Source organism: Cydia pomonella, chromosome 11, assembly GCF_033807575.1.
Source record: "Cydia pomonella isolate Wapato2018A chromosome 11, ilCydPomo1, whole genome shotgun sequence".
Classification (NCBI taxonomy): Eukaryota; Metazoa; Arthropoda; class Insecta; order Lepidoptera; family Tortricidae; genus Cydia; species Cydia pomonella.
Window position 1 is genome coordinate 19,226,960 of NC_084713.1, and position 24,798 is coordinate 19,251,757.

General features: G+C 45.0%; 1 protein-coding gene across 1 annotated transcript in view; it reads left to right on the forward strand.

Moving 5' to 3' along the window:
- LOC133522489 (uncharacterized) overlaps nt 1–22,252 on the forward strand; it is a 34,646-nt gene extending 12,394 nt beyond the window's left edge. Inside the window, exons 7-15 of the mRNA XM_061857840.1 lie at nt 112–268; nt 3,584–3,743; nt 5,259–7,588; nt 8,452–8,582; nt 10,742–10,893; nt 12,075–12,244; nt 13,251–13,350; nt 15,677–15,862; nt 19,642–22,252. Of these exons, the coding sequence (XP_061713824.1) occupies nt 112–268; nt 3,584–3,743; nt 5,259–7,588; nt 8,452–8,582; nt 10,742–10,893; nt 12,075–12,244; nt 13,251–13,350; nt 15,677–15,862; nt 19,642–20,115 (3,860 nt within the window). The 3' untranslated portion in view covers nt 20,116–22,252. The remainder of the gene's footprint in view (nt 1–111; nt 269–3,583; nt 3,744–5,258; nt 7,589–8,451; nt 8,583–10,741; nt 10,894–12,074; nt 12,245–13,250; nt 13,351–15,676; nt 15,863–19,641) is intronic.
- Nucleotides 22,253–24,798: the final 2,546 nt, after the last annotated feature.

Below are 24,798 nucleotides of genomic sequence, written 5' to 3' on the forward strand. Positions count from 1 at the left end.
TAATCATCAAAGCGAGATTTATTTGAATATATTTGAATTTTTTGGTAAAACCTTGTAGATTGGTGCGGCCTGGAAAAGGGTTAAAATGTTAATTAAAAATATTGTTTTCAGGTCATTTCCTCGCGATCGACTGCACCGAGGGCGAGACAGTGATGATGCCTCCCGAGATAGTACAGTTCAGTCTCCGAGAAAACGCCAACGTGGACGCTTCCCTGCGATATCTGGTGGGGGAGAGCGCTAGCACTGAGAATGTCGATCCTGTGCTTAAGTAAGTCGTTAATTGTCTTGTAATCTACGAGTAAATACATACATGTATATGATATAATAATAATGATAATATAAGTTTATTTCAGAATTCAATTATTCCATATACACTTAAAATCTATACACATTTTTACACTTAAAACTAGGTGGACAGCATGTGGATCTGGTTCCAGTAGTAATGGAAGGGACCATCTTGCCATCCTGCCACCGTTTCCAGGAGACTACATACATATACAAGACTGAAAAACGCCCGTCATTTTGAGAAGAAAAAAAAACATAATTTAGGATCAATTTATGAGTCGAAAATGTTCGTTCACAGTGTACGGACGTCATTGAGGCATATTTAATCATAGAAAGTTTTCTGAAATCGGTCTTGTTTTAGAGATAATGACAATTCTTGTGAAAATTCGCTGCCACTATGTGAGTTGCCTTAGACAGATATACCTACTGACAGACATTAACGTTTTACAGGAAACTCGCAAAATGTATCTTACTGATAAGTAATAAATAAATAAAAACTTTTTATTTCGTTGCAATGATTTTTTCGCCAAGATGAAAAAAAAAGTGCCTTGTGCGTGTGCAAAAAACACACAAAAATTGCCGAATTGACGAAAAGTTTTATAACATTTTTTGTTCCTTATGACTTATGACCTCATATCAGGAATGCGTGATTAAAATCTGTCGGGTTATATGGGCCCACGGTGTAATTTTGCTACTTAGATACTACCGTAGATGGTAGGTCCTTGAAATGTAAACCGCATATTCTCCAAATGTAAAGCTCCAATGAGAAATAATTTTTTTAAATTCAACCCGTAAGGGGGCGAAAATGGGGTTGAAAGTTTATAACGTCGCGGACGAAATCCCATGCGGAGACGAGTATCCAGAAACTAGTAAGATCTGGCCCGATGACAGATTATTTAAACATAGGATGTTTAAATAATCTTGGTATAATTATGTATGTATTAATATATGTATGTTATGTATATGTGTAAGTTTATCAATATATAGTTTATATTCATATATAGTCTCGGTTACAAATTCATTTACTTTAAAAGACACTGCACCTACTTAATCTTTCTGGTTTAACCCATTGGTTGACTGGTAGAGAATGCCTTAAGGCATTAAGTCCGCCATTTGTACCTTCATGTATTGTGCAATAAAGATTAAATAAATAAATAAATTATTGATGATCCTTTGAAAACTGTATTCTACCCGTCATGCATATTTCATTATGAATTTGGAGATGAAATCTGTAACGGTCTTTGTTGTATACCTAACACGAGAACATATGATTACATCAAGGAAAATGTTCCACTTCAAAATATTTTCCGTTCCCCATTATTTTTTTTGTAAGAATGTTTTTGAAACTAGGTTTATAGGTTTTCGTTTTGTTTTTAATTAAGTGCAAAACAAAAAAAAACTAGACATAGTCTCCCTCCGTTGGAGAAAAGAAGAGCATATCTAGATGTTTTATTTTTATTTAAAATTATTAGAAATCACATAGATTCTAGCCTTTTATTAGATAGCGTTTCCTTCAAAATTTCTCGGTTCCACTCACGTTCTAAACCCACATTTTCTATTTCCTCCCGTGGCACACAGTATGCTAAAAAATCTTTCTTTAGGCGCACTTGTTATTTATAAAAGGCTGTTTGTTTTCTAAATAAAAAATGTTACGCTGAAGCTATCGACATAAAAATCAAAGTGATTTGTTAAGATTTAGTGGATACCGTTTTCTCTCGAAATGGAATTTGATAGAAAAATACCGTTATTTCGTTAGAATCGCAAAGCTATTCTTTCCTTGTATGGCTTTTGGAATATTATATACTACGGTATATAATATTCCAAACAAGTATAAAGACAAAATTAACTACGCTCTTTTAATTAAGCCTTATAGAAAAAAAAATCTTTCCAAACGTTTAATACCTATTGCGTGTCGTTCCATTTTGCGGTTGATATAAAATACACGCTGTATAAGTCGTAGAAACTATGATATTCACCCGGCTAAAATTGCATGCATTACATAATTTTTGTCATCGAATTCAAAATAGTTTCCTATTATCTTTATATACAGTAAGTATGCATGTTGGTATATGGACCTTAACCTTTTGAACGCCACGCCTATCGCTCGCGGCGCGTAATCGTGAACCTTGTCGGTACGCATGAAGGTTGATATTGGGCTGTCGCCGCGCGCGTCATATGACGTCTTTGGCGGTCAAAAGGTTAAGGGGCCCACTGATTACCAGTTCGCCGGACGATATCGGCCTGTCAGTTATTCGCAAAAGCTGACAATCGCGAATAACTGACAGGCCGATATCGTCCGGCGAACTGGTAATCAGTGGTCCAATGTATACAATTCTTAAGTAATTTTAATTTAATTTAATTTAATTCATAAACAAACTTGTACAAAAGAATTCTTAAAAAACTAATTTCATAAGCAAAAACTTGTACAAAAGGATTCTTAAAAGTAAACCAGAAGGTCTGTTTCCTAAGTAGGCGAACCTGTGATTTAGGATAAACAGTGCCCCTCCCCTTAAATATAATTATTAATTACAATAACAAGGTAAGAGATTCATGATCAAAGATAATGAGGTTATGTTATAACAAAGTAAAACAGCATACAATTTAGAAAAAGGAACAACAATAGATATTTCAAGAATAAGATAAAGTTTAAATCAAGCCCTTCAAGGTCCCTTTCAGATGTTTGAAAATATTTGTTTTATAGGGAATATTACGCGAAGCTCTACGTAGGGGGCGCTACTACATCCATCACAAGCTTAGGTTCTACTGCGAAAGAAAAAAATCGAAACTTTGTTATCTAACCTCTCTATCACTCTGGCATATTCGAGCGATAAAGAGGCAGATAACTAAATTTCGATTTTCGAGTTTCCCGGTAGGCCTTGATGCATCAATGTCATGTTTTATTATCTGTGAAAACTTGTCATGACACAGTATATGTTACTCTAAAAAAATAAAAATTATAGGACATTATTATTATTACACAAATCAAACTAAGTCCCACAGTAAGCTCAATAAGGCTTGTATTGAGGGTACTTAGACAACGATATATATAATATATAAATATGTATAAATACTTAAATACATAGAAAACACCCATGACTCAGGAACAAATATCCATGCTCATCACACAAATAAATGCTTACCAGGATTTGAACCCGGGGCCATCAGTTTCGTAGGCAGGGTCACTACCCACTAGGCCAAACCGGTCGTCAATAGTTTATCTGGTTAATGGTTTATTAAAGGTGCTAGTGCTGCACTTTGGCGGCAGAACTGTGCAGTAATACTCCCTATTATATTACAGGCTGATCGGCGAAATACTCCGCATCAGTGCCTATGAATGCGCCGCGCTGGAGGCGGGGCTGGCGGGCGTGTTCTCGCCGGAGCTGTCCGCCACCGTGTCGTGGCTGCTCAAGATATGGGCCAACTCGTACCTCATGCCGCAGCCGTCTCTATACTCAGAGGTTGGTACTCTATTAACAATGGCGGATAAACTATTTAGCTGCTGCTTAGAAGCTATCGTCACGTCTATTTTTGATTCATAAATGTCACAATTCTGGACTAAATATTTTGATATGATAGGTTACATTACTACAAAACTAGTGCCTACGCCAATTCTTGGGATCAGTTGCCAAGCGGACCCCAGGCTCCGTTGATCCGTGGCAAAATGCCGGGAAAAAGATGATGATAATGTTTTCACATTAATTCGTAAGCAGCGGGCAGCAATTACAAATTATAAGATTTTTTGGCATGAATCTAGTATTTTAACTGGATCAGGCATGAGCGGTGAGGGGAAATGTCCGAGCGGGATAGTCTTATGTATCTTTCAGTCGGACTAGCCGAGAAAGCGCTACCTTGTAATATACTCACTTGTCCTCCCTGTCTACTTCTAAAAAGTCTTAACCCTAAGTGAGGTAGACGTTTTTTGTTGCCCTTCATTTTTTTATGGTGGGCAAGAAATAACACGGCCAAGTTACGTAGGTTGTTTTAGGTATATTGTCAGGTATGTTAAAACGTGTTTTTAATTTTGTCGCATTGCGTATGTTCTGTCCCTCACGGGCGCACGTGGTAAAGCACATCTATACGATCCTACATTTTTGGAGGTCACTTGAGGTTTTCGAAAACCTAGAAAGCGACCCCCAAAACGTTTATTTGAAACTACGTACTTACACATGGTGTTTAACTAAAAAGTATCTCGATTCTTCAGGTAGATGTAGTGTTGGTTAAGACTCGAGTCTTTTGTAGGGACTTGAGCCCTTTTCAGAGAATTCTCAATTTTTTATTTGCAAAATTACGAAATTCTTTGTCTTTAAGTAATAACTTAGTTACACAAACAATACAATAACGCAAAATTGATTATATTTCATTTAGGTTAAACCTATGAAATTGTTGACGGAGTCTTTATTCGAAGGCTAGAGTCCTTTTGAGCTCTCTTAAAAAAGACTCAATGAATGAATCGCCTCGGGACTTAAAAGACTCGAAAGTTTTTTAAGTGTCGAGTTTCGTAAAAACAAGTCGAGTTCTTCAAATTCAGACCCAAATACTCGAGTTCCGACCAACACTAGGCAGATGTTACTTTGAATTAAAAAACGACCTATCTCAAATGAGACTGCACCGTGGGCTCAAATGTCTCTAAGATCTAATTTTTTTTAATGTTTTCTTAAGGCGCAGGGTAGGGTAAGGCATTCTCCATACAAACCTTGTGCAAGTTTTATTCGTTATTATTGGCACTTTATTTTCATTTTTTGCTTTGGATATACGCAGAACTTGATGTTGAAATTGTTCTTTATTAAAAAAAATACAAAAATAATAATTAAAAAAATAATACATCAAGCCCTAGCTAACAGAAAAATAAGCATATTTACCAAAAATAATAACTGTAGCGCAAACACAAACGAAAAAAAACGCGCACAAAGTTTGTATGGAAAGAGCTTGCCCTACCCTTCGCCTTAACTTTAAATTATCTTCTGTGGTCCCAGATGGCACCAATCCTAGAGATGGCGTTCGGGCGGTCGTCGCGCGGCGCGGTGTGGACGGTGCGGCGCCTGTGCGCGCGCGCCGGCGCCGGCCTGCGCCACCTGGCCGCGCAGCCCGCCGCCGCCGCCGCCGCCGCGCAGCTGCTCACCACCCTGGCGCTGCATCACCACAAGTACGTGCTGACCTTACCCGGCGCCGGCCTGCGCCACCTGGCCGCGCAGCCCGCCGCCGCCGCCGCCGCCGCGCAGCTGCTCACCACCCTGGCGCTGCATCACCACAAGTACGTGCTGACCTTACCCGGCGCCGGCCTGCGCCACCTGGCCGCGCAGCCCGCCGCCGCCGCCGCCGCCGCGCAGCTGCTCACCACCCTGGCGCTGCATCACCACAAGTACGTGCTGACCTTACCCGGCGCCGGCCTGCGCCACCTGGCCGCGCAGCCCGCCGCCGCCGCCGCCGCCGCGCAGCTGCTCACCACCCTGGCGCTGCATCACCACAAGTACGTGCTGACCTTACCCGGCGCCGGCCTGCGCCACCTGGCCGCGCAGCCCGCCGCCGCCGCCGCCGCCGCGCAGCTGCTCACCACCCTGGCGCTGCATCACCACAAGTACGTGCTGACCTTACCCGGCGCCGGCCTGCGCCACCTGGCCGCGCAGCCCGCCGCCGCCGCCGCCGCCGCGCAGCTGCTCACCACCCTGGCGCTGCATCACCACAAGTACGTGCTGACCTTACCCGGCGCCGGCCTGCGCCACCTGGCCGCGCAGCCCGCCGCCGCCGCCGCCGCCGCGCAGCTGCTCACCACCCTGGCGCTGCATCACCACAAGTACGTGCTGACCTTACCCGGCGCCGGCCTGCGCCACCTGGCCGCGCAGCCCGCCGCCGCCGCCGCCGCCGCGCAGCTGCTCACCACCCTGGCGCTGCATCACCACAAGTACGTGCTGACCTTACCCGGCGCCGGCCTGCGCCACCTGGCCGCGCAGCCCGCCGCCGCCGCCGCCGCCGCGCAGCTGCTCACCACCCTGGCGCTGCATCACCACAAGTACGTGCTGACCTTACCCGGCGCCGGCCTGCGCCACCTGGCCGCGCAGCCCGCCGCCGCCGCCGCCGCCGCGCAGCTGCTCACCACCCTGGCGCTGCATCACCACAAGTACGTGCTGACCTTACCCGGCGCCGGCCTGCGCCACCTGGCCGCGCAGCCCGCCGCCGCCGCCGCCGCCGCGCAGCTGCTCACCACCCTGGCGCTGCATCACCACAAGTACGTGCTGACCTTACCCGGCGCCGGCCTGCGCCACCTGGCCGCGCAGCCCGCCGCCGCCGCCGCCGCCGCGCAGCTGCTCACCACCCTGGCGCTGCATCACCACAAGTACGTGCTGACCTTACCCGGCGCCGGCCTGCGCCACCTGGCCGCGCAGCCCGCCGCCGCCGCCGCCGCCGCGCAGCTGCTCACCACCCTGGCGCTGCATCACCACAAGTACGTGCTGACCTTACCCGGCGCCGGCCTGCGCCACCTGGCCGCGCAGCCCGCCGCCGCCGCCGCCGCCGCGCAGCTGCTCACCACCCTGGCGCTGCATCACCACAAGTACGTGCTGACCTTACCCGGCGCCGGCCTGCGCCACCTGGCCGCGCAGCCCGCCGCCGCCGCCGCCGCCGCGCAGCTGCTCACCACCCTGGCGCTGCATCACCACAAGTACGTGCTGACCTTACCCGGCGCCGGCCTGCGCCACCTGGCCGCGCAGCCCGCCGCCGCCGCCGCCGCCGCGCAGCTGCTCACCACCCTGGCGCTGCATCACCACAAGTACGTGCTGACCTTACCCGGCGCCGGCCTGCGCCACCTGGCCGCGCAGCCCGCCGCCGCCGCCGCCGCCGCGCAGCTGCTCACCACCCTGGCGCTGCATCACCACAAGTACGTGCTGACCTTACCCGGCGCCGGCCTGCGCCACCTGGCCGCGCAGCCCGCCGCCGCCGCCGCCGCCGCGCAGCTGCTCACCACCCTGGCGCTGCATCACCACAAGTACGTGCTGACCTTACCCGGCGCCGGCCTGCGCCACCTGGCCGCGCAGCCCGCCGCCGCCGCCGCCGCCGCGCAGCTGCTCACCACCCTGGCGCTGCATCACCACAAGTACGTGCTGACCTTACCCGGCGCCGGCCTGCGCCACCTGGCCGCGCAGCCCGCCGCCGCCGCCGCCGCCGCGCAGCTGCTCACCACCCTGGCGCTGCATCACCACAAGTACGTGCTGACCTTACCCGGCGCCGGCCTGCGCCACCTGGCCGCGCAGCCCGCCGCCGCCGCCGCCGCCGCGCAGCTGCTCACCACCCTGGCGCTGCATCACCACAAGTACGTGCTGACCTTACCCCCGCTGGTCCCAGAAGTCACCAATTCTAGCAATAGCGTTCTGTCGTTGGTCTCGCGGCGCCATCTGGACGGTCACTAATCCTAGAGATGACGTTCGGGGATGAATTAACTTTTAAGACACTCCTTTTGTTTTACGACTTCAACACCCTTTTACGAGTATTGTATTTAACTAAATTATTACTATTGTATGGCGATGGATCGGACACACGCTCCGTAGACCGGACAGCTACTTGTCCAAGCAGTGTCTCCGCTGGCAATCGACTGACAGTCAGGGCGGCCTCGTACTACTCGTACATGGAGGCGATCAGTTGAGAAGGAGGCTGGCTCAACTGGACTCGGCTGGAAAGAGCTGGAAGTAGCCGCCCAGGATCGCGCCAAATGGAAAATTCTTCTGCAAGCCCTATGTCCCTAACTCCCTAATGAGGAATAACAGGATTACATCAAGAGGTAACTGCCCAAAGAATCTGGAACTTCCTGGATTCAACGGGCATTAGTAGAGACAAACAATAGGTAGTAACGACAGTTTATTAGTTGTTCCTGTTTAGGCTAAACTTCGCCTCCCCATAATGATAACCAATTAAGATGCCCTATCTTAGTTTGCAAATGCCGGCCGCTAAAAAGACAATGGACGACAATAAACTACCTGAGCTAACCTTTTTTTCGACACCCACTTTTTTAAGTGCCATACTATTGGTTGACACTTTTGTGTTATCGCCTCACCGCCTGCAAGACGTTTAAAATATTTTCGCCCGTAAGGTGGTTCACCGTGAATGTCCCTGATTGTACTTTGTGTGTTGTGTGGTCTTTATGCTCTATTGATAGATCAATACTTATATTATTTCCAGACAAAATCCATTGGCGGGTTGTGAAGAGTTCTTAGCCCTCGTGGCTTGGGAAGCGGCCGGCAGTAACTTACCTGGAGAACTGAGGAAGGAACTACATAGAGCTTTTGCCATCGCTGCGACGTATGCCGAAGGTATGGACTCTGAGACCTTACAGATAGGAGTGAAAATCCATTGGCGAGTTGTGGAGAGTTATTAACCCTCGTGGCTTGGGAAGCGGCCGGCAGTAACTTACCGGGGGAACTAAGAAAGGAACTACATAGAGCGTTTGCCATCGCTGCGACGTATGCAGAAGGTATGGACTTTGTGACCTACAGATAGGAATGAAAATCCATTGGCGAGTTGTGAAGAGTTCTTAGCCCTCGTGGCCTGGGATGCGGCCGGCAGTAACTTACCGGGGGAACTAAGAAAGGAACTACATAGAGCGTTTGCCATCGCTGCGACGTATGCCGAAGGTATGGAATCTGTGACCTTACAGATAGAAGTGAAAATCCATTGCCATGTTGTGAAGAGTTTGTAGTAGGAAATGCAAATCGGTAAAATATTGTGTAGAAACTACCGGTAAATCGCTAAATTACCGGTAATTCGAATATTAAATAATTACCGGTTACATTCCCTAGTTTCTAGCACCTGTGGCTTGTACACATCCCAAGCTTTTTTAATCGATATCGAAGAAGGAAGTTATCTATCGATTGGGATATTTTTTTTTTTCGTATGTGCCCTAAAATCACGAAGACGGTTGTTTGGAAAATTCTTTTTTTTTTCGTTTAAACGATATACTTAGGTACTTTACAGTTGGTCCTATTGTGCGCCAGAAAGCGCCATTTGGTGTAGTTGAACTGCTGGTGAAGACCTTTAAATGATGTCATATTTTACTAACCGTTTCACCGCCAAAGACAACTGACGCGCGAGGCTACAGCTTAATATCAACCTTCGTGCATCCCAACAAGGTTCACGATGACGCGCCGCGCACGACAGGCGTTCAAAGGGTTAAGAGGGAAGAATAGATTTGCGATTATAACGAAATAACGGTATTTTTTTTTCTTTGAAATTCCATTTCGGGAGAAAACTGAAAAAGGAAAACCTATAACTAACTAACTGCTTCGGCTCAGCGATCCAAAAAGAATCTTGGCCTCCGAAACGAGAGAACGCCACCTGTCCCGATCCAGCGCGGTTTCCTGCCATGAATTGGCATTCAGCCGACGCAGGTCCGCCTCCACGACATCACACCAGCGGTACCTGGGGCGCCCGATCGGTCGACGGCCGGTTGGTCGCCCCAAGTACGCTTCCTTGACTACGCGATCCTCCCCCATTCTGAGTAGGTGACCGAGCCAGCGAACCTAGACCAGAAAACCTATAAACCTAGTTTTTCATTGTGTCAATAACACACTAAAAATAATGGAGAATGGACAATATTTAGAAGTGGAAAAACGTTATCCCTCTTAAACTTGAAGGATTTAACAACTGGAGTCGCCTTTAAGAGCTTACCCCTCTGTCTTTAAGGCTAATTACAGAGTTGAGGACTATTTGACAGACAAACATGCAAGGTCCAAACCAGAAACTGTAAAATCATTGTATTATGTGTATATGTAAAATCATTGTATAGGTGACACAGCTCAGGTAAGAAAGCACATCAAATATTTTTTATAGGTATCTGTCAGACTTATATAATGTATATTCTCATTTCTTTATTAATTTCATTTTTCTTTTTCTTTTGTAAGAATTCGATATGTTTTCTGAAAGAGCTACGTATTTGTATGATTTTATATGACATACATATATATTTTTTTATCAATTTTCTATAAAGAAAAGTAGCTACTGTATGTAATTGCATGATTTCTATAGTATTTTATTTTTCTTATTTAATGCATGTTAATTATAAGATGTAATGTTTTGAAAAGATGTGTCCCGCCGAGTTTCTTGTCGGTCCATATTGGGATACCCTCCTCTAATTGAGGGGGGATTTAAATCTCAGGTCAGAGGTGTAGGGTTAGAGCCGGTGTAGCTTTATTAGACGTTCATAAGCGCGTTGTAATATGCCTACTTGAATAATAAACTATCTTTATCTTGTCGAAAACCTCGGCCAATGGTCATAATTATGTATTATATGGATTTACGTTTATCTGACATGGCTATTTGTACCTAACATACATTTGACGTGCCCCTCCCCCGCAAAAATCGGCAGACTGTTTTGTACAGAAAATTACAGACAAGGCGTCTCCAGTAGTTAAATCCTCCAAGCTCTTAAAGGTCGTTTATATATCAATGCGTATATTGTATATGTTTTCTACAGGCGAAGTCCGAAGCCGCCTCCTCGCAAGCACAGTGGCGTTACAAGAGAAACTGATGAACATAATAAACATGGAGTCGGATACGGAACCCGTACGAAATATGTTGGCGGACACGCTTGATTGTTTTATTGGTGTCACAGAGGGCGTGTTTGAGGTAAGATCCTAAATGTAAACATTACAGCATTCTACAGGCGAATACGAAGCCTCCTCGCAAGCACAGTGGCGTTACAAGAGAAGCTGATGAACATAATAAACATGGAGTCGGATACGGAACCCGTACGAAATATGTTGGCGGACACGCTTGATTGTTTTATTGGTGTCACAGAGGGCGTGTTTGAGGTAAGATCCTAAATGTAAACATAACAGCATTCTCCAGGCGAATAGGAAGCCTCCTCGCAAGCACAGTGGCGTTACAAGAGAAACTGATGAACATAATAAACATGGAGTCGGATACGGAATCCGTACGAAATATGTTGGCGGACACGCTTGATTGTTTTATTGGTGTCACAGAGGGCGTGTTTGAGGTAAGATACTAAATGTAAACATTACAGCATTCTACAGGCAAATACGAAGCCGCCTCGCAAGCACAGTGGCGTTACAAGAGAAACTGATGAACATAATAAACATGGAGTCGGATACGGAACCCGTAAGAAATATGTTGGCGGACACGCTTGATTGTTTTATTGGTGTCACAGAGGGCGTGTTTGAGGTAAGATCCTAAATGTAAACATTACAGCATTCTACAGGCGAATACGAAGCCTCCTCGCAAGCACAATGGCGTTACAAGAGAAGCTGATGAACATAATAAACATGGAGTCGGATACGGAACTCGTACGAAATATGTTGGCGGACACGCTTGACTGCTTTATTGGTGTCACAGAGGGCGTGTTTGAGGTAAGATCCTAAATGTAAACATTACAGCATTCTACAGGCGAATACGAAGCCTCCTCGCAAGCACAGTGGCGTTACAAGAGAAACTGATGAACATAATAAACATGGAGTCGGATACGGAACCCGTACGAAATATGTTGGCCGACACCCTTGACTGCTTTATTGGTGTCACAAAAGGTGTCTTCGAGGTAGGGACTTATTCCAAATTAATTACTCAAGTCTATAAGGCAGAGGAAATATATTTCCCACCTGATTTTGAACTTTATTTCAAAGTGATAGGTTTAAATTCGCATATTTTTAAAGGTTAAATGGGTCTTTTTTTTAAAGGTGGTTTTTGGGTGCCCTTTGGGTACCTTCGCATAAAGTATCTTTCCAGTGAAAATATCTCATACCATACCTTATTTCTACATAGCCTTCCATTAATAATCACTTAACTAAATGCAGGTCGGAACCATGGATGAGCAATTCATGATGCTGATCGGCGCGCTAGACAAGATACCCGGTATAGTGTACCGGTACCACAACTACCCGGGGGTAGTGCTACCTGCTCTCAGACTGCTCGCCAAGAGCGCCAAGCGGATGCTGCACTCCGTCCAGCCGCACAACGTTAGCAAGTACGTACATACATATAAGATACCCGGTATAGTGTACCGGTACCACAAATACCCGGGGGTAGTGCTACCTGCTCTCAGACTGCTCGCCAAGAGCGCCAAGCGGATGCTGCACTCCATCCAGCCGCAGAACGTTAGCAAGTACATACATACATATAAGATACCCGGTATAGTGTACCGGTACCACAAATACCCGGGGGTAGTGCTACCTGCTCTCAGACTGCTCGCCAAGAGCGCCAAGCGGATGCTGCACTCCGTCCAGCCGCAGAACGTTAGCAAGTACGTACATACATATAAGATACCCGGTATAGTGTACCGGTACCACAAATACCCAGGGGTAGTGCTACCTGCTCTCAGACTGCTCGCCAAGAGCGCCACGGGGATGCTGCACTCCGTCCAGCCGCAGAACGTTAGCAAGTACGTACATACATACAAGATACCCGGTATAGTGTACCGGTACCACAACTACCCGGAGGTAGTGCTACCTGCTCTCAGACTGCTCGCCAAGAGCGCCAAGCGGATGCTGCACTCCATCCAGCCGCAGAACGTTAGCAAGTACATACATACATATAAGATACCCGGTATAGTGTACCGGTACCACAAATACCCGGGGGTAGTGCTACCTGCTCTCAGACTGCTCGCCAAGAGCGCCAAGCGGATGCTGCACTCCGTCCAGCCGCAGAACGTTAGCAAGTACGTACATACATATAAGATACCCGGTATAGTGTACCGGTACCACAAATACCCAGGGGTAGTGCTACCTGCTCTCAGACTGCTCGCCAAGAGCGCCACGGGGATGCTGCACTCCGTCCAGCCGCAGAACGTTAGCAAGTACGTACATACATACAAGATACCCGGTATAGTGTACCGGTACCACAAATACCCGGGGGTAGTGCTACCTGCTCTCAGACTGCTCGCCAAGAGCGCCAAGCAGTACTAAAATGTTAGCAAGTACGCATTTTCCAAAACAATATTAAAAAAAAATCTAATGTTTAGAAACTTGTTCCAGGTTTCTCGAGGTGTGCAATACAACTTTCGACGTGTACATGCGGTGGAATTCTGGCAAGATATCTGGCATTCCACAGGACGCCGAAGAAGAGGCTTATGAAGTATGACCTTTCATATAAAATTCTCTATTAAATATACAGCGAAAATGTTCTAATTGTATATCTATGCGTGTTTCGTATTTCCATTTTGTTACTTTAATACATAGGTAACAGAAGGGGACGAAAAATTGTAATATTGTTTTTACAAGATTTATTGAATGATCTGTCCGGTATATTTAATTAAAATTATATAGGTATATGTTTATATATTTATTCTACACGGTGTAACACGAGGAACCTGAAAGATTTTTAAAGATTCCTACTCCTCTACTGTTATCTATCATTTATGCATTCATTAACACGAATATAAGATCATACATAAAAGGTTTCAAGAAAAGTCTATATTGTCTATTCCTCATAACAGCACTACAGCAGAAAATAGTGTTTTAAATCGACACGAGTTGCGAATTACCTATTCGCACATGTATCGTACAACGTTTTACAGTACATATGGCCCTTTAAATGTTCGATATAGTAACGTAATATGCTAATTTTCGCACTAGTGCGCTAAAGTAGCACCACAGTCTAAGAAATAATACAGTCGGTCGACGTAGGCGTCTTGACAGGGCAACCGTGCGGGGTGCGAGGGGTGGCGGGTGGGAGGGGCGGTCCCTGACTTTCATACACGCCATTGTTAGTATTCAGGGATATGATTTTGAGGGCTGACGCGTGTCTTGTAATTATCAGTCAATTTGTGGACAATTAAAATATTAAGTTTAGGACTTTATTTAAAAAGCTAGAAATTGTTTCATGCTTCCGTTTGTATATGTGTTGTAGTATTTGATGTTTTAATTATTTTTAGAGTACTGATTACAAAAATGCCGATTAAAAAAATGACAACCATTTTGAAATCCAAGATGGCGGACATTAATTTTTCTCAAAAATCGTTATGGGTGTCATATCCGAGGTTCCTCGGGGTTCCGATTACGAAAATGACGTCCATTTTGGGGGTGCATATTTCAAAAATGAGAGTCCATTTTAGAATTAAGATGGTTAACATCACTGCTACACACATCGACACAAATTTCAAAAAGTCACGTCCGCCATCTTTATTTTCAAAATAGATGCCATTTTTGAATTCTACATCCCCAAAAACCCTGAAAACAACACCCATAACGACTTTTTCAAAAAAGTGACGTCCGCCATCTTTATTTCCAAAATGAACGCCATTTGTAAAATTAGTACACATACATACGTGAAACCTAAAAACATTTCCCTCCTCTTTGGGCAGTTGTGTAAGTCTGTGACAACCCTGGGTAGGTTCGGTCAACTTGAGCGGTGTCGGCATTTACGCAAACATCAAAGGCGTCGGCCCACTGTTACTTTTTACACTGTGGTAGCACCATATGTACTGTAAATCGCTATAACGTTACTGCGATTAATGGCTACCAACCTAACAAAATCAAAACTAATACAGTTTTAAACTAAGTGCATTGCTGCCAACTTACAAAATATTCATTTGGTTGCATAATAAAAACAATTACTTGACAAGTCAGAAACACGCATGTGACACCCGTAATATAGCAACACCCATAGACTACGAAGATCTCTTAGCGTTGCTTGTTAGTCTCCGTAGGCTACTGTGGCCAAAATCGAGAAAAAACTGTCCAAAAATATAATTTTGCAAGTAGGAAGTACCAGGGCCTCAGTTACGAGGAGGTGTCGCCGACCGGCCGGCCGCGGCCCGGGGCGGGCCGGGCGCGTAACAAAGTATGCTCGCGCGTCTTGGCTATATACTTTTGCTTTGCTTACCTAAATTAAGATTTATTTTTGTTGACTCGTAGGAAAAGTATTGTATGCAACGTTGTATTGTATAAGTAGGCTCGTGGCGTATTCCTTTACAATGTACTTTACAACTTACGCCACTCGCCTTTTTTGACCTTTCTTATACAACTGTTGCATAAAATACTATAACCACGCACTTTTGAGGGAAAAATGTTCCGTAAGTTTAATTAAATTTTGACAAAAATTGTTTATTTTTCTTTTTTTTAAACTGGCAAAGGTCTTGTCACTTTTTGACATCTATCAATAAGGATATTTAGACTACGCTCCATAATGGCCTCACCGCCATCAAAAAAGGCGTATTGCACTAACTTACAATAAGATGTTTTTTTTTTATTGGTATCAACTCAAAATCCATAAAAGTTGATATGACATTTTAGTATCTAAATCTGATCAGGAATACACTGATATCTTTCGGTTTCGTCGTGTATAAAAAATAAACAATCCATCCAATTCACTGATATTCCAAACTGTATCTCGGTTTGTTAGCAGAAAACCACGTATAACCATGTATTACCTCCGAAACCTCAGTATGTTCCCACTCCAGGACATCTGCGCCCTCATGGAGGTGGTGTGCTCCATCGCGCGCTGCGGCGCCGAGCGCGCCGTCGGCGACACGTGCGCGCGCGGGCTGCGCCTGCTGCTGCCGCTCGTCACGCCCTCCCTGCTGGCGCTGCCCGCGCTGGCGCACCAGGCCTACCGCACGCTGCGCGAGTTACACACGGCGGAACAGGTCAAATATCATATTATTACTGCCACTCATCACGCCTTCCCTGCTGGCGCTGCCCGCGCTGGCGCACCAGGCCTACCGCACGCTGCGCGAGTTACACACGGCGGAACAGGTCAAATATCATATTATTACTGCCACTCATCACGCCTTCCCTGCTGGCGCTGCCCGCGCTGGCGCACCAGGCCTACCGCACGCTGCGCGAGTTACACACGGCGGAACAGGTCAAATATCATATTATTACTGCCACTCATCACGCCTTCCCTGCTGGCGCTGCCCGCGCTGGCGCACCAGGCCTACCGCACGCTGCGCGAGTTACACACGGCGGAACAGGTCAAATATCATATTATTACTGCCACTCATCACGCCTTCCCTGCTGGCGCTGCCCGCGCTGGCGCACCAGGCCTACCGCACGCTGCGCGAGTTACACACGGCGGAACAGGTCAAATATCATATTATTACTGCCACTCATCACGCCTTCCCTGCTGGCGCTGCCCGCGCTGGCGCACCAGGCCTACCGCACGCTGCGCGAGTTACACACGGCGGAACAGGTCAAATATCATATTATTACTGCCACTCATCACGCCTTCCCTGCTGGCGCTGCCCGCGCTGGCGCACCAGGCCTACCGCACGCTGCGCGAGTTACACACGGCGGAACAGGTCAAATATCATATTATTACTGCCACTCATCACGCCTTCCCTGCTGGCGCTGCCCGCGCTGGCGCACCAGGCCTACCGCACGCTGCGCGAGTTACACACGGCGGAACAGGTCAAATATCATATTATTACTGCCACTCATCACGCCTTCCCTGCTGGCGCTGCCCGCGCTGGCGCACCAGGCCTACCGCACGCTGCGCGAGTTACACACGGCGGAACAGGTCAAATATCATATTATTACTGCCACTCATCACGCCTTCCCTGCTGGCGCTGCCCGCGCTGGCGCACCAGGCCTACCGCACGCTGCGCGAGTTACACACGGCGGAACAGGTCAAATATCATATTATTACTGCCACTCATCACGCCTTCCCTGCTGGCGCTGCCCGCGCTGGCGCACCAGGCCTACCGCACGCTGCGCGAGTTACACACGGCGGAACAGGTCAAATATCATATTATTACTGCCACTCATCACGCCTTCCCTGCTGGCGCTGCCCGCGCTGGCGCACCAGGCCTACCGCACGCTGCGCGAGTTACACACGGCGGAACAGGTCAAATATCATATTATTACTGCCACTCATCACGCCTTCCCTGCTGGCGCTGCCCGCGCTGGCGCACCAGGCCTACCGCACGCTGCGCGAGTTACACACGGCGGAACAGGTCAAATATCATATTATTACTGCCACTCATCACGCCTTCCCTGCTGGCGCTGCCCGCGCTGGCGCACCAGGCCTACCGCACGCTGCGCGAGTTACACACGGCGGAACAGGTCAAATATCATATTATTACTGCCACTCATCACGCCTTCCCTGCTGGCGCTGCCCGCGCTGGCGCACCAGGCCTACCGCACGCTGCGCGAGTTACACACGGCGGAACAGGTCAAATATCATATTATTACTGCCACTCATCACGCCTTCCCTGCTGGCGCTGCCCGCGCTGGCGCACCAGGCCTACCGCACGCTGCGCGAGTTACACACGGCGGAACAGGTCAAATATCATATTATTACTGCCACTCATCACGCCTTCCCTGCTGGCGCTGCCCGCGCTGGCGCACCAGGCCTACCGCACGCTGCGCGAGTTACACACGGCGGAACAGGTCAAATATCATATTATTACTGCCACTCATCACGCCTTCCCTGCTGGCGCTGCCCGCGCTGGCGCACCAGGCCTACCGCACGCTGCGCGAGTTACACACGGCGGAACAGGTCAAATATCATATTATTACTGCCACTCATCACGCCTTCCCTGCTGGCGCTGCCCGCGCTGGCGCACCAGGCCTACCGCACGCTGCGCGAGTTACACACGGCGGAACAGGTCAAATATCATATTATTACTGCCACTCATCACGCCTTCCCTGCTGGCGCTGCCCGCGCTGGCGCACCAGGCCTACCGCACGCTGCGCGAGTTACACACGGCGGAACAGGTCAAATATCATATTATTACTGCCACTCATCACGCCTTCCCTGCTGGCGCTGCCCGCGCTGGCGCACCAGGCCTACCGCACGCTGCGCGAGTTACACACGGCGGAACAGGTCAAATATCATATTATTACTGCCACTCATCACGCCTTCCCTGCTGGCGCTGTCCGCGCTGGCGCACCAGGCCTACCGCACGCTGCGCGAGTTACACACGGCGGAACAGGTCAAATATCATATTATTACTGCCACTCATCACGCCTTCCCTGCTGGCGCTGCCCGCGCTGGCGCACCAGGCCTACCGCACGCTGCGCGAGTTACACACGGCGGAACAGGTCAAATATCATATTATTACTGCCACTCATCACGCCTTCCCTGCTGGCGCTGCCCGCGCTGGCGCACCAGGCCTACCGCACGCTGCGCGAGTTACACACGGCGGAACAGGTCAAATATCATATTATTACTGCCACTCATCACGCCTTCCCTGCTGGCGCTGCCCGCGCTGGCGCACCAGGCCTACCGCACGCTGCGCGAGTTACACACGGCGGAACAGGTCAAATATCATATTATTACTGCCACTCATCACGCCTTCCCTGCTGGCGCTGCCCGCGCTGGCGCACCAGGCCTACCGCACGCTGCGCGAGTTACACACGGCGGAACAGGTCAAATATCATATTATTACTGCCACTCATCACGCCTTCCCTGCTGGCGCTGCCCGCGCTGGCGCACCAGGCCTACCGCACGCTGCGCGAGTTACACACGGCGGAACAGGTCAAATATCATATTGTTACTGCCCTGACGTTACCCACCCGAGCCCACCAGGATGATGACCGGGATTACTATCTCTTTTACTCTTTCTACGAATATGCAGCTGTGAAAGAGAAATTTTAGGACTCCGCTCGTCAGCGCTCGTCAGCTCGTATTGCAGGTAGTCAAATCCGCACTTACTTTCTAATGATCTTGTAACGCCCGATGTGCATAAGAATTTTCATCTGGTTGTAATAGAATTTCTTACAAAAAATATTTGAAGTTTAGTTTCATAAATTTTTCCACCAAAAATAATTAGTACAAACAGCAGCACTCTTTAACTGCCCTAGGGTGGACCGTATGCCTTTTGTAATAAGGTCCACCGATGAACACTGGACAATTAAAAGTATGGGCGATGATACTTCAGTCTTCAAATTTAAAATTTCACTAAAAGTTAAATATTATTTTCCAAATAGGCATATTACAATGTCCTTATGAACGTCAAATAAAGCTACGCCGAGTCTAACCTCTTCAGATGTATAGACCACTGACCCGAGATGATTTATATCCCTCCTAAATTGTAGGAGGGTATCCCAATATGGGACCGACAAGAAACTAGGCGGGACACATCTTCTCATAACAGTACATCTTATAACTAATATGCATTAAATAAAAAAAGGCAAATTTAACTAAACACAAAAAAACATACAGTAGGTACTTTTTTATAGAAATTTGATGCACTAGGATGTTAATGCAGGACATTAATTATCATTTAGTAGACTCAAAATTATTCTTGATTTTTTGTTAACCAAATGCAGCCAGAAGCGTGCGCGGTACTTCAAACTTGTGCTTTTTATATAATAAGAAAAACTGTAATTTCTTTATTGTCAGCCTGGATAAGAAAGGGTCTTCTAACACGAAAAAAACTTCTCAATACCATTATTAATTCCAAAATTGTTACCCTTACAGCTAACAATCCTACCAATAGAAGATTTCAACATGGTAGTCGCCGCGCTACGCGTCGGCCTGACCGCCGTATCTTGCGACGTGTCCACTCTCTGCTGCGACACCATCGTAGGCCTATCAAACAAAGCCCGCACTTTAGGCGACGACAACCCTTACTCTCTTTCCCTTCTAACCCTAGCAGAGTTACTCCTAATGTTGATAATCAAGATGGAAATACCTCCAGATTCAATCCCAGCTGCCGGAGCAGCTATATACGCTTTAACTTGCGTGAAACCAGCGCTCTTAGAAGGCCTCGCGCGGCAACTTATAGAGGCCTACGCTGTCAACGACCCAGCCAACGTACCTAGATTGGAAGAGGCCTTTGGGGTCCTCACAAATGGAGTTCTTTTTGATGGTTCGAGACCCCATAAATTGCGTTTTCAGGATAATTTCGATAAGTTCCTTGCGAGTGTGCACGGGTTTTTGATCGTGAAATAATTGTGCGGAATTGTAATTTGGAAGTCAAGGTTTGATTAAGCTAAATTTGATGTTTTTTTACAGAAGATCGAAAATAATATGACATGGGAAATATATATTGTTTATTTAATCGAAGTTTTAATTGGAATGTATTGTTTATACAACGTGTTACACCAGCCACTGAAAGTGGAGTGGGTACACGTTGTATAGGTCATTCTGAGCAACTTTTACTATGAAACCAATTCCGAAATCGCGATATAAATTAACTCTCCCATACAAGATATCAAGATCAACCAGCCAAAATGTACGAGTCGATTTTTTTTTTCGCGATATTGGGATTGATCTCATTCTAAAAGTTGCTAAGTATGACCTTACAACGTGTCCCCACCTCTCTTTCAGTGGCTGGTGTAACTTTATTTTTGCCGTTCTCGAGAACGTTCTCCATTTACTAAGGGGAATGTTCTCGCTCGAGAACATTCTCTATAAAAACGGAGAACGCTCTAGAGAACGGCACAACTATAGGCGTAACACGTTGTAGAATCATCAGTAGGCACAGCATAGGAGTGCCGCGGCAATATCCGTCAGAATGTGCGTCTTTTTCTAACAGTATTAATTAGATAGGGGCGGGTACGCGCTCACGCGCGAGATACTATCGCAGCGCTCCTGTGCTAAGCTTACGGTTTCAGTAGGGAAATGGTTTATATCAAATGTTATATTTGGTGAATTTAAATTGTATCACCCCGCAATCACCTTAGAGCGCTAGCTAAAAATTATATCTACAATAGTATTGGTTATTGAGCGTTGCTAAATGCACTTGGTAATTTAAGGAAAAATACGATTATTATATTATGTTTAATAACTAAATGTCAGTAAAAGGAGACTTATTGTAATATAAGTTCTTGTAAGATAGCGCTTTTATCGGTACTGTCTAATTTATTATTCTAAGAGTCGATTTCTCAATCTCAGATAATTATCACAGACGGTCAATTTTATTTTGCAATATTAGTACTTTCATTAAGTGAACATTACAGATAAAGTAAGAACACTAAGCACGAATAATTTCGTACATTGACCCCTCGTTTCCTATCTTTATCGCATTTACGTTAAAACGAAAGTGGAACCACACGCGCGAAATCGCCTTTTCATACAAACGTTGTCCTCATTTTCTTCTCTGGATATTAACATTATTGAAAATATTTTGACACAATATGTATATCAAATACAGCTATGCCTCTACGTTTGTTTTTTTTTCCAATTACTAACCATTATAAGAGTGAGCATTTAAAAAGTATGAAATCTGTTTTCTTGCCTATTTTTTACAATAATAAAAAAATGGAAAAAGTCAAAAGGGGCATAGCTATGGGTAATATACATCAAATTTCGTAAAAATATTTTCCAGAGAGGAAAATGGGGACTAAGTTTGTATGGAGAAGTGGCTGTCCTCTTTCCTAAGTGAGAATTACGGATAAAATAAGGAAATTAAGCAAGCGCATAATTTTATTGCTATCCCGCTCGTAGAGTAGCATTGATCGCCGGCATCATGGGTGAGACAGCAATATAATTACGCGCGTGCAATAGAGATAGCAACTGGCGGCTCAACGTACGGAATTCTTCGTGCTTAGCGTCCTTAGTTTATCGATATTTCAAAAAGGATCGTCAAAGAAAATTTTGTAGCCACAGTAAATTTACTGCCAACTTTCGACACATGATTAAAACTTTTAGAACAGTGACTAAAGTTGTCAGATTGACTAGAGGGCAGAGAGTTATATTAGCTTGAAGCCAAAGAAAACTTTGTAGCCGCAGTAAAACTGCCATCTTTAGACACAAGAATACCATTTGACTTTGATCCTTACTCTTTCACTGATATGTGTTAAATTTGTTAAATATCTTAAAGTGGCGCCATCTTACCGGGCATAGGTCAAATATTGTAGCGCCATCACTCGAAACGATGACGCCATATCTTTGGCCTTTGAGTTATTAGATTTTGATATTTTTGATATTTAACATATATATGGTGAAAGAATAAGGATCAAAGTTAGATGGCGTTCTAAAAGTTTTAATCATGTGTCGAAAGATGGCAGTAAATTTACTGTGACTACAAAGTTTTCCTTGACAACCCACCTCTATTTCAAATTATCTTTGGATATATTATAAATCTCCCCATTTTCACAAAATTAGTTATATAGATAATCATTGTTCAATATTATTGACCGTGTGAATTTCCTTTAACTGGAGATTGGAAACCGGATTCCGAATTAGATTGGCGTCCCCTAATGGGCTGTGCGAAATCAAAGTAAGTGAACACTATTGTGTTAGAATTAGTAATATTTTAAGTATATTTAGTGCCATTAAGTCCGACTGGAGGCCATAGAATTATACGCTATCATGTCACAAAATTCGTGTTGTAAAAATAACAATCCTATTGTTTTGACTGTAAGCCCATAGGGGCCTATTTCTAGAACTATTCATATATCCTCTTAAGGCCCAGCCATAGAAATGAAACATCCAAAATTTGCCACTGGAATTTGAACCTATAGTGCACGGAATACAGTAGATTTTATTTTGTTTGAAAATTGCACGAAACAAAACAATGCAACTCTGTCCTAATTGAATATGATTTAAATTTCATCGAACTGAATAAGTCCTATAGGTAGGACCTTGGGCCTTACGAGGATAAATGTGTTGTCATGGTAACATACAGTACCGGACAATAATATATCACCTTTGTGTTTTGTTGTATGAAGTTGTAGTAAACAATATAGGTTAGTTTGTTGATTGCTTATTTTACTAGTCATTTTATACAAATATATGATGAATACCGCAATGAAGTACTGTAAATTACAATAGGACACTCAGCTTATAACTGGAACTCTATTAAAAAAAACGGCCAAGTGCGAGTCGGACTCGCCCATGAAGGGTTCCGTACCATTTATGACGTATTAAAAAAAAAGTACTTACTAGATCTCGTTCAAACCAATTTTCGGTGGAAGTTTGCATGGTAATGTATACCATTTTTTTTTTTAGTTTTATCATTCTGTTATTTTAGAAGTTGCAGGGGAGGGGGACTCATTTTACCACTTTGGAAGTGTCTCTCACGCAAACTATTCAGTTTAGAAATAAATTATATTCGAAACCTCAATATCATTTTTGAAGACCTATCCTATTATGAAAAAAAAATTTTTGAGATTCAGTTCTAAGTATCCCCCCAAAATTTATTGTTTTTTTTTTCTATTTTTGTGTGAAAATCTTAATGCGGTTCATAGATACATCTACTTACCATGTTTCGGAAAAAAGTGGCTGTGACATAAACGGACAGACAGACGGACATGACGAATCCATAAGGGTTCAGTTTTTTGCCATTTGACTACAGAACCCTAAAAATGGAATTCAAAAATTCAAAATTCAAAAATTTATTCTGCAAGTAGGCCTCAAGGGCTCTTTTACAAGTCAATACAACATTTATAGTAACATCATATAGTGACATTAAAAATACATAACAACATTTATAAATACAACAGCCAATACCTGGGTAAACATTACATTATAATAATCTTAAAATAAATAATTAATACAATACAATAGAGATGTATAGTCTCTATGGTTAAAAACACATTAAATCTGGAGATGTAAAAGGTCCCCAATGTCAGAGTACTAATACTAATAAAATTTGGAGGTGTAAAGTCTCTCCAAGTGTCAAAATAAAATTTATACTAAATAAATAAACCGCGTCTGGACTGTAAAACTAGCAGTCTCATAAACTAATGCTACATTCTGTACATAACTAGTATGTACCAAGTCAAGTATATTATACAATATGACAGAGACGTATAGTCTCCACGGTTAATACATTAAGTTTGGAGATGTATTGATATATTTAAAAAAAACCTCTATGAAAAAAACCATTGCATGAGACCACTGTTTCTCATTCGCACAAAGGACTACTACTAGACTACATAAAGTAGTGAGATGGAAATCACTTACAAATATTAAAAAAAAACTCCCGTAAAACATAGAGGTGATAGAGTCAGACCAAGATGAGTTGCCAGTGATTTTGCCAGCCCAGACAATCCAGACATTGCAAGTATTATTTTTAACGTCAACCGTCTATAAAATTATGACGTTTACTTAACACTCGCGCAGGCTGGGCTATCAAGATTGCTGCCAACTTATCTTGGTCTGACTCTATATTATTGACCGGTATTGTAACAACTCGTGGGCTTATATTGTAGTCTTTAGTTCTATAAATGGAGGTCCTAATTTGATTTATTTGATATGCTGGAGTGCTTTGAAAATCCCATCCAATTAATCTAAAATAAGGACGCTAAGTACGAAGAATTTCGTACATTGACCCTCCTGTACCTATCTCTGTAATCGCACGCGCGTAATTATATTTCTGTCCCGCCCATGATGCCGGCGGTCAATTTCACTGTGTGAGAGGGAAAGCAATAGAAATATTCGCGTGTAATAGAGATGGGAATAGCGCTTCGCGTCCTTACTTTAACCAAAGAGAATTTGAATAAATGTGGATTGTCAAAGAAAACTTTGTAGCCACAGTAAAGTTACTACCATTTTTCGACACACGATTAAAACTTTTAGAACGCCATTTGACTTTGATCTTTATTTTTTAATCTGTGTTAAAATTGTTAAATATCAAAAAGTGGCGCCAACGTTTCGAGCGATGGCGCCACAACCTTTAGCCGATGC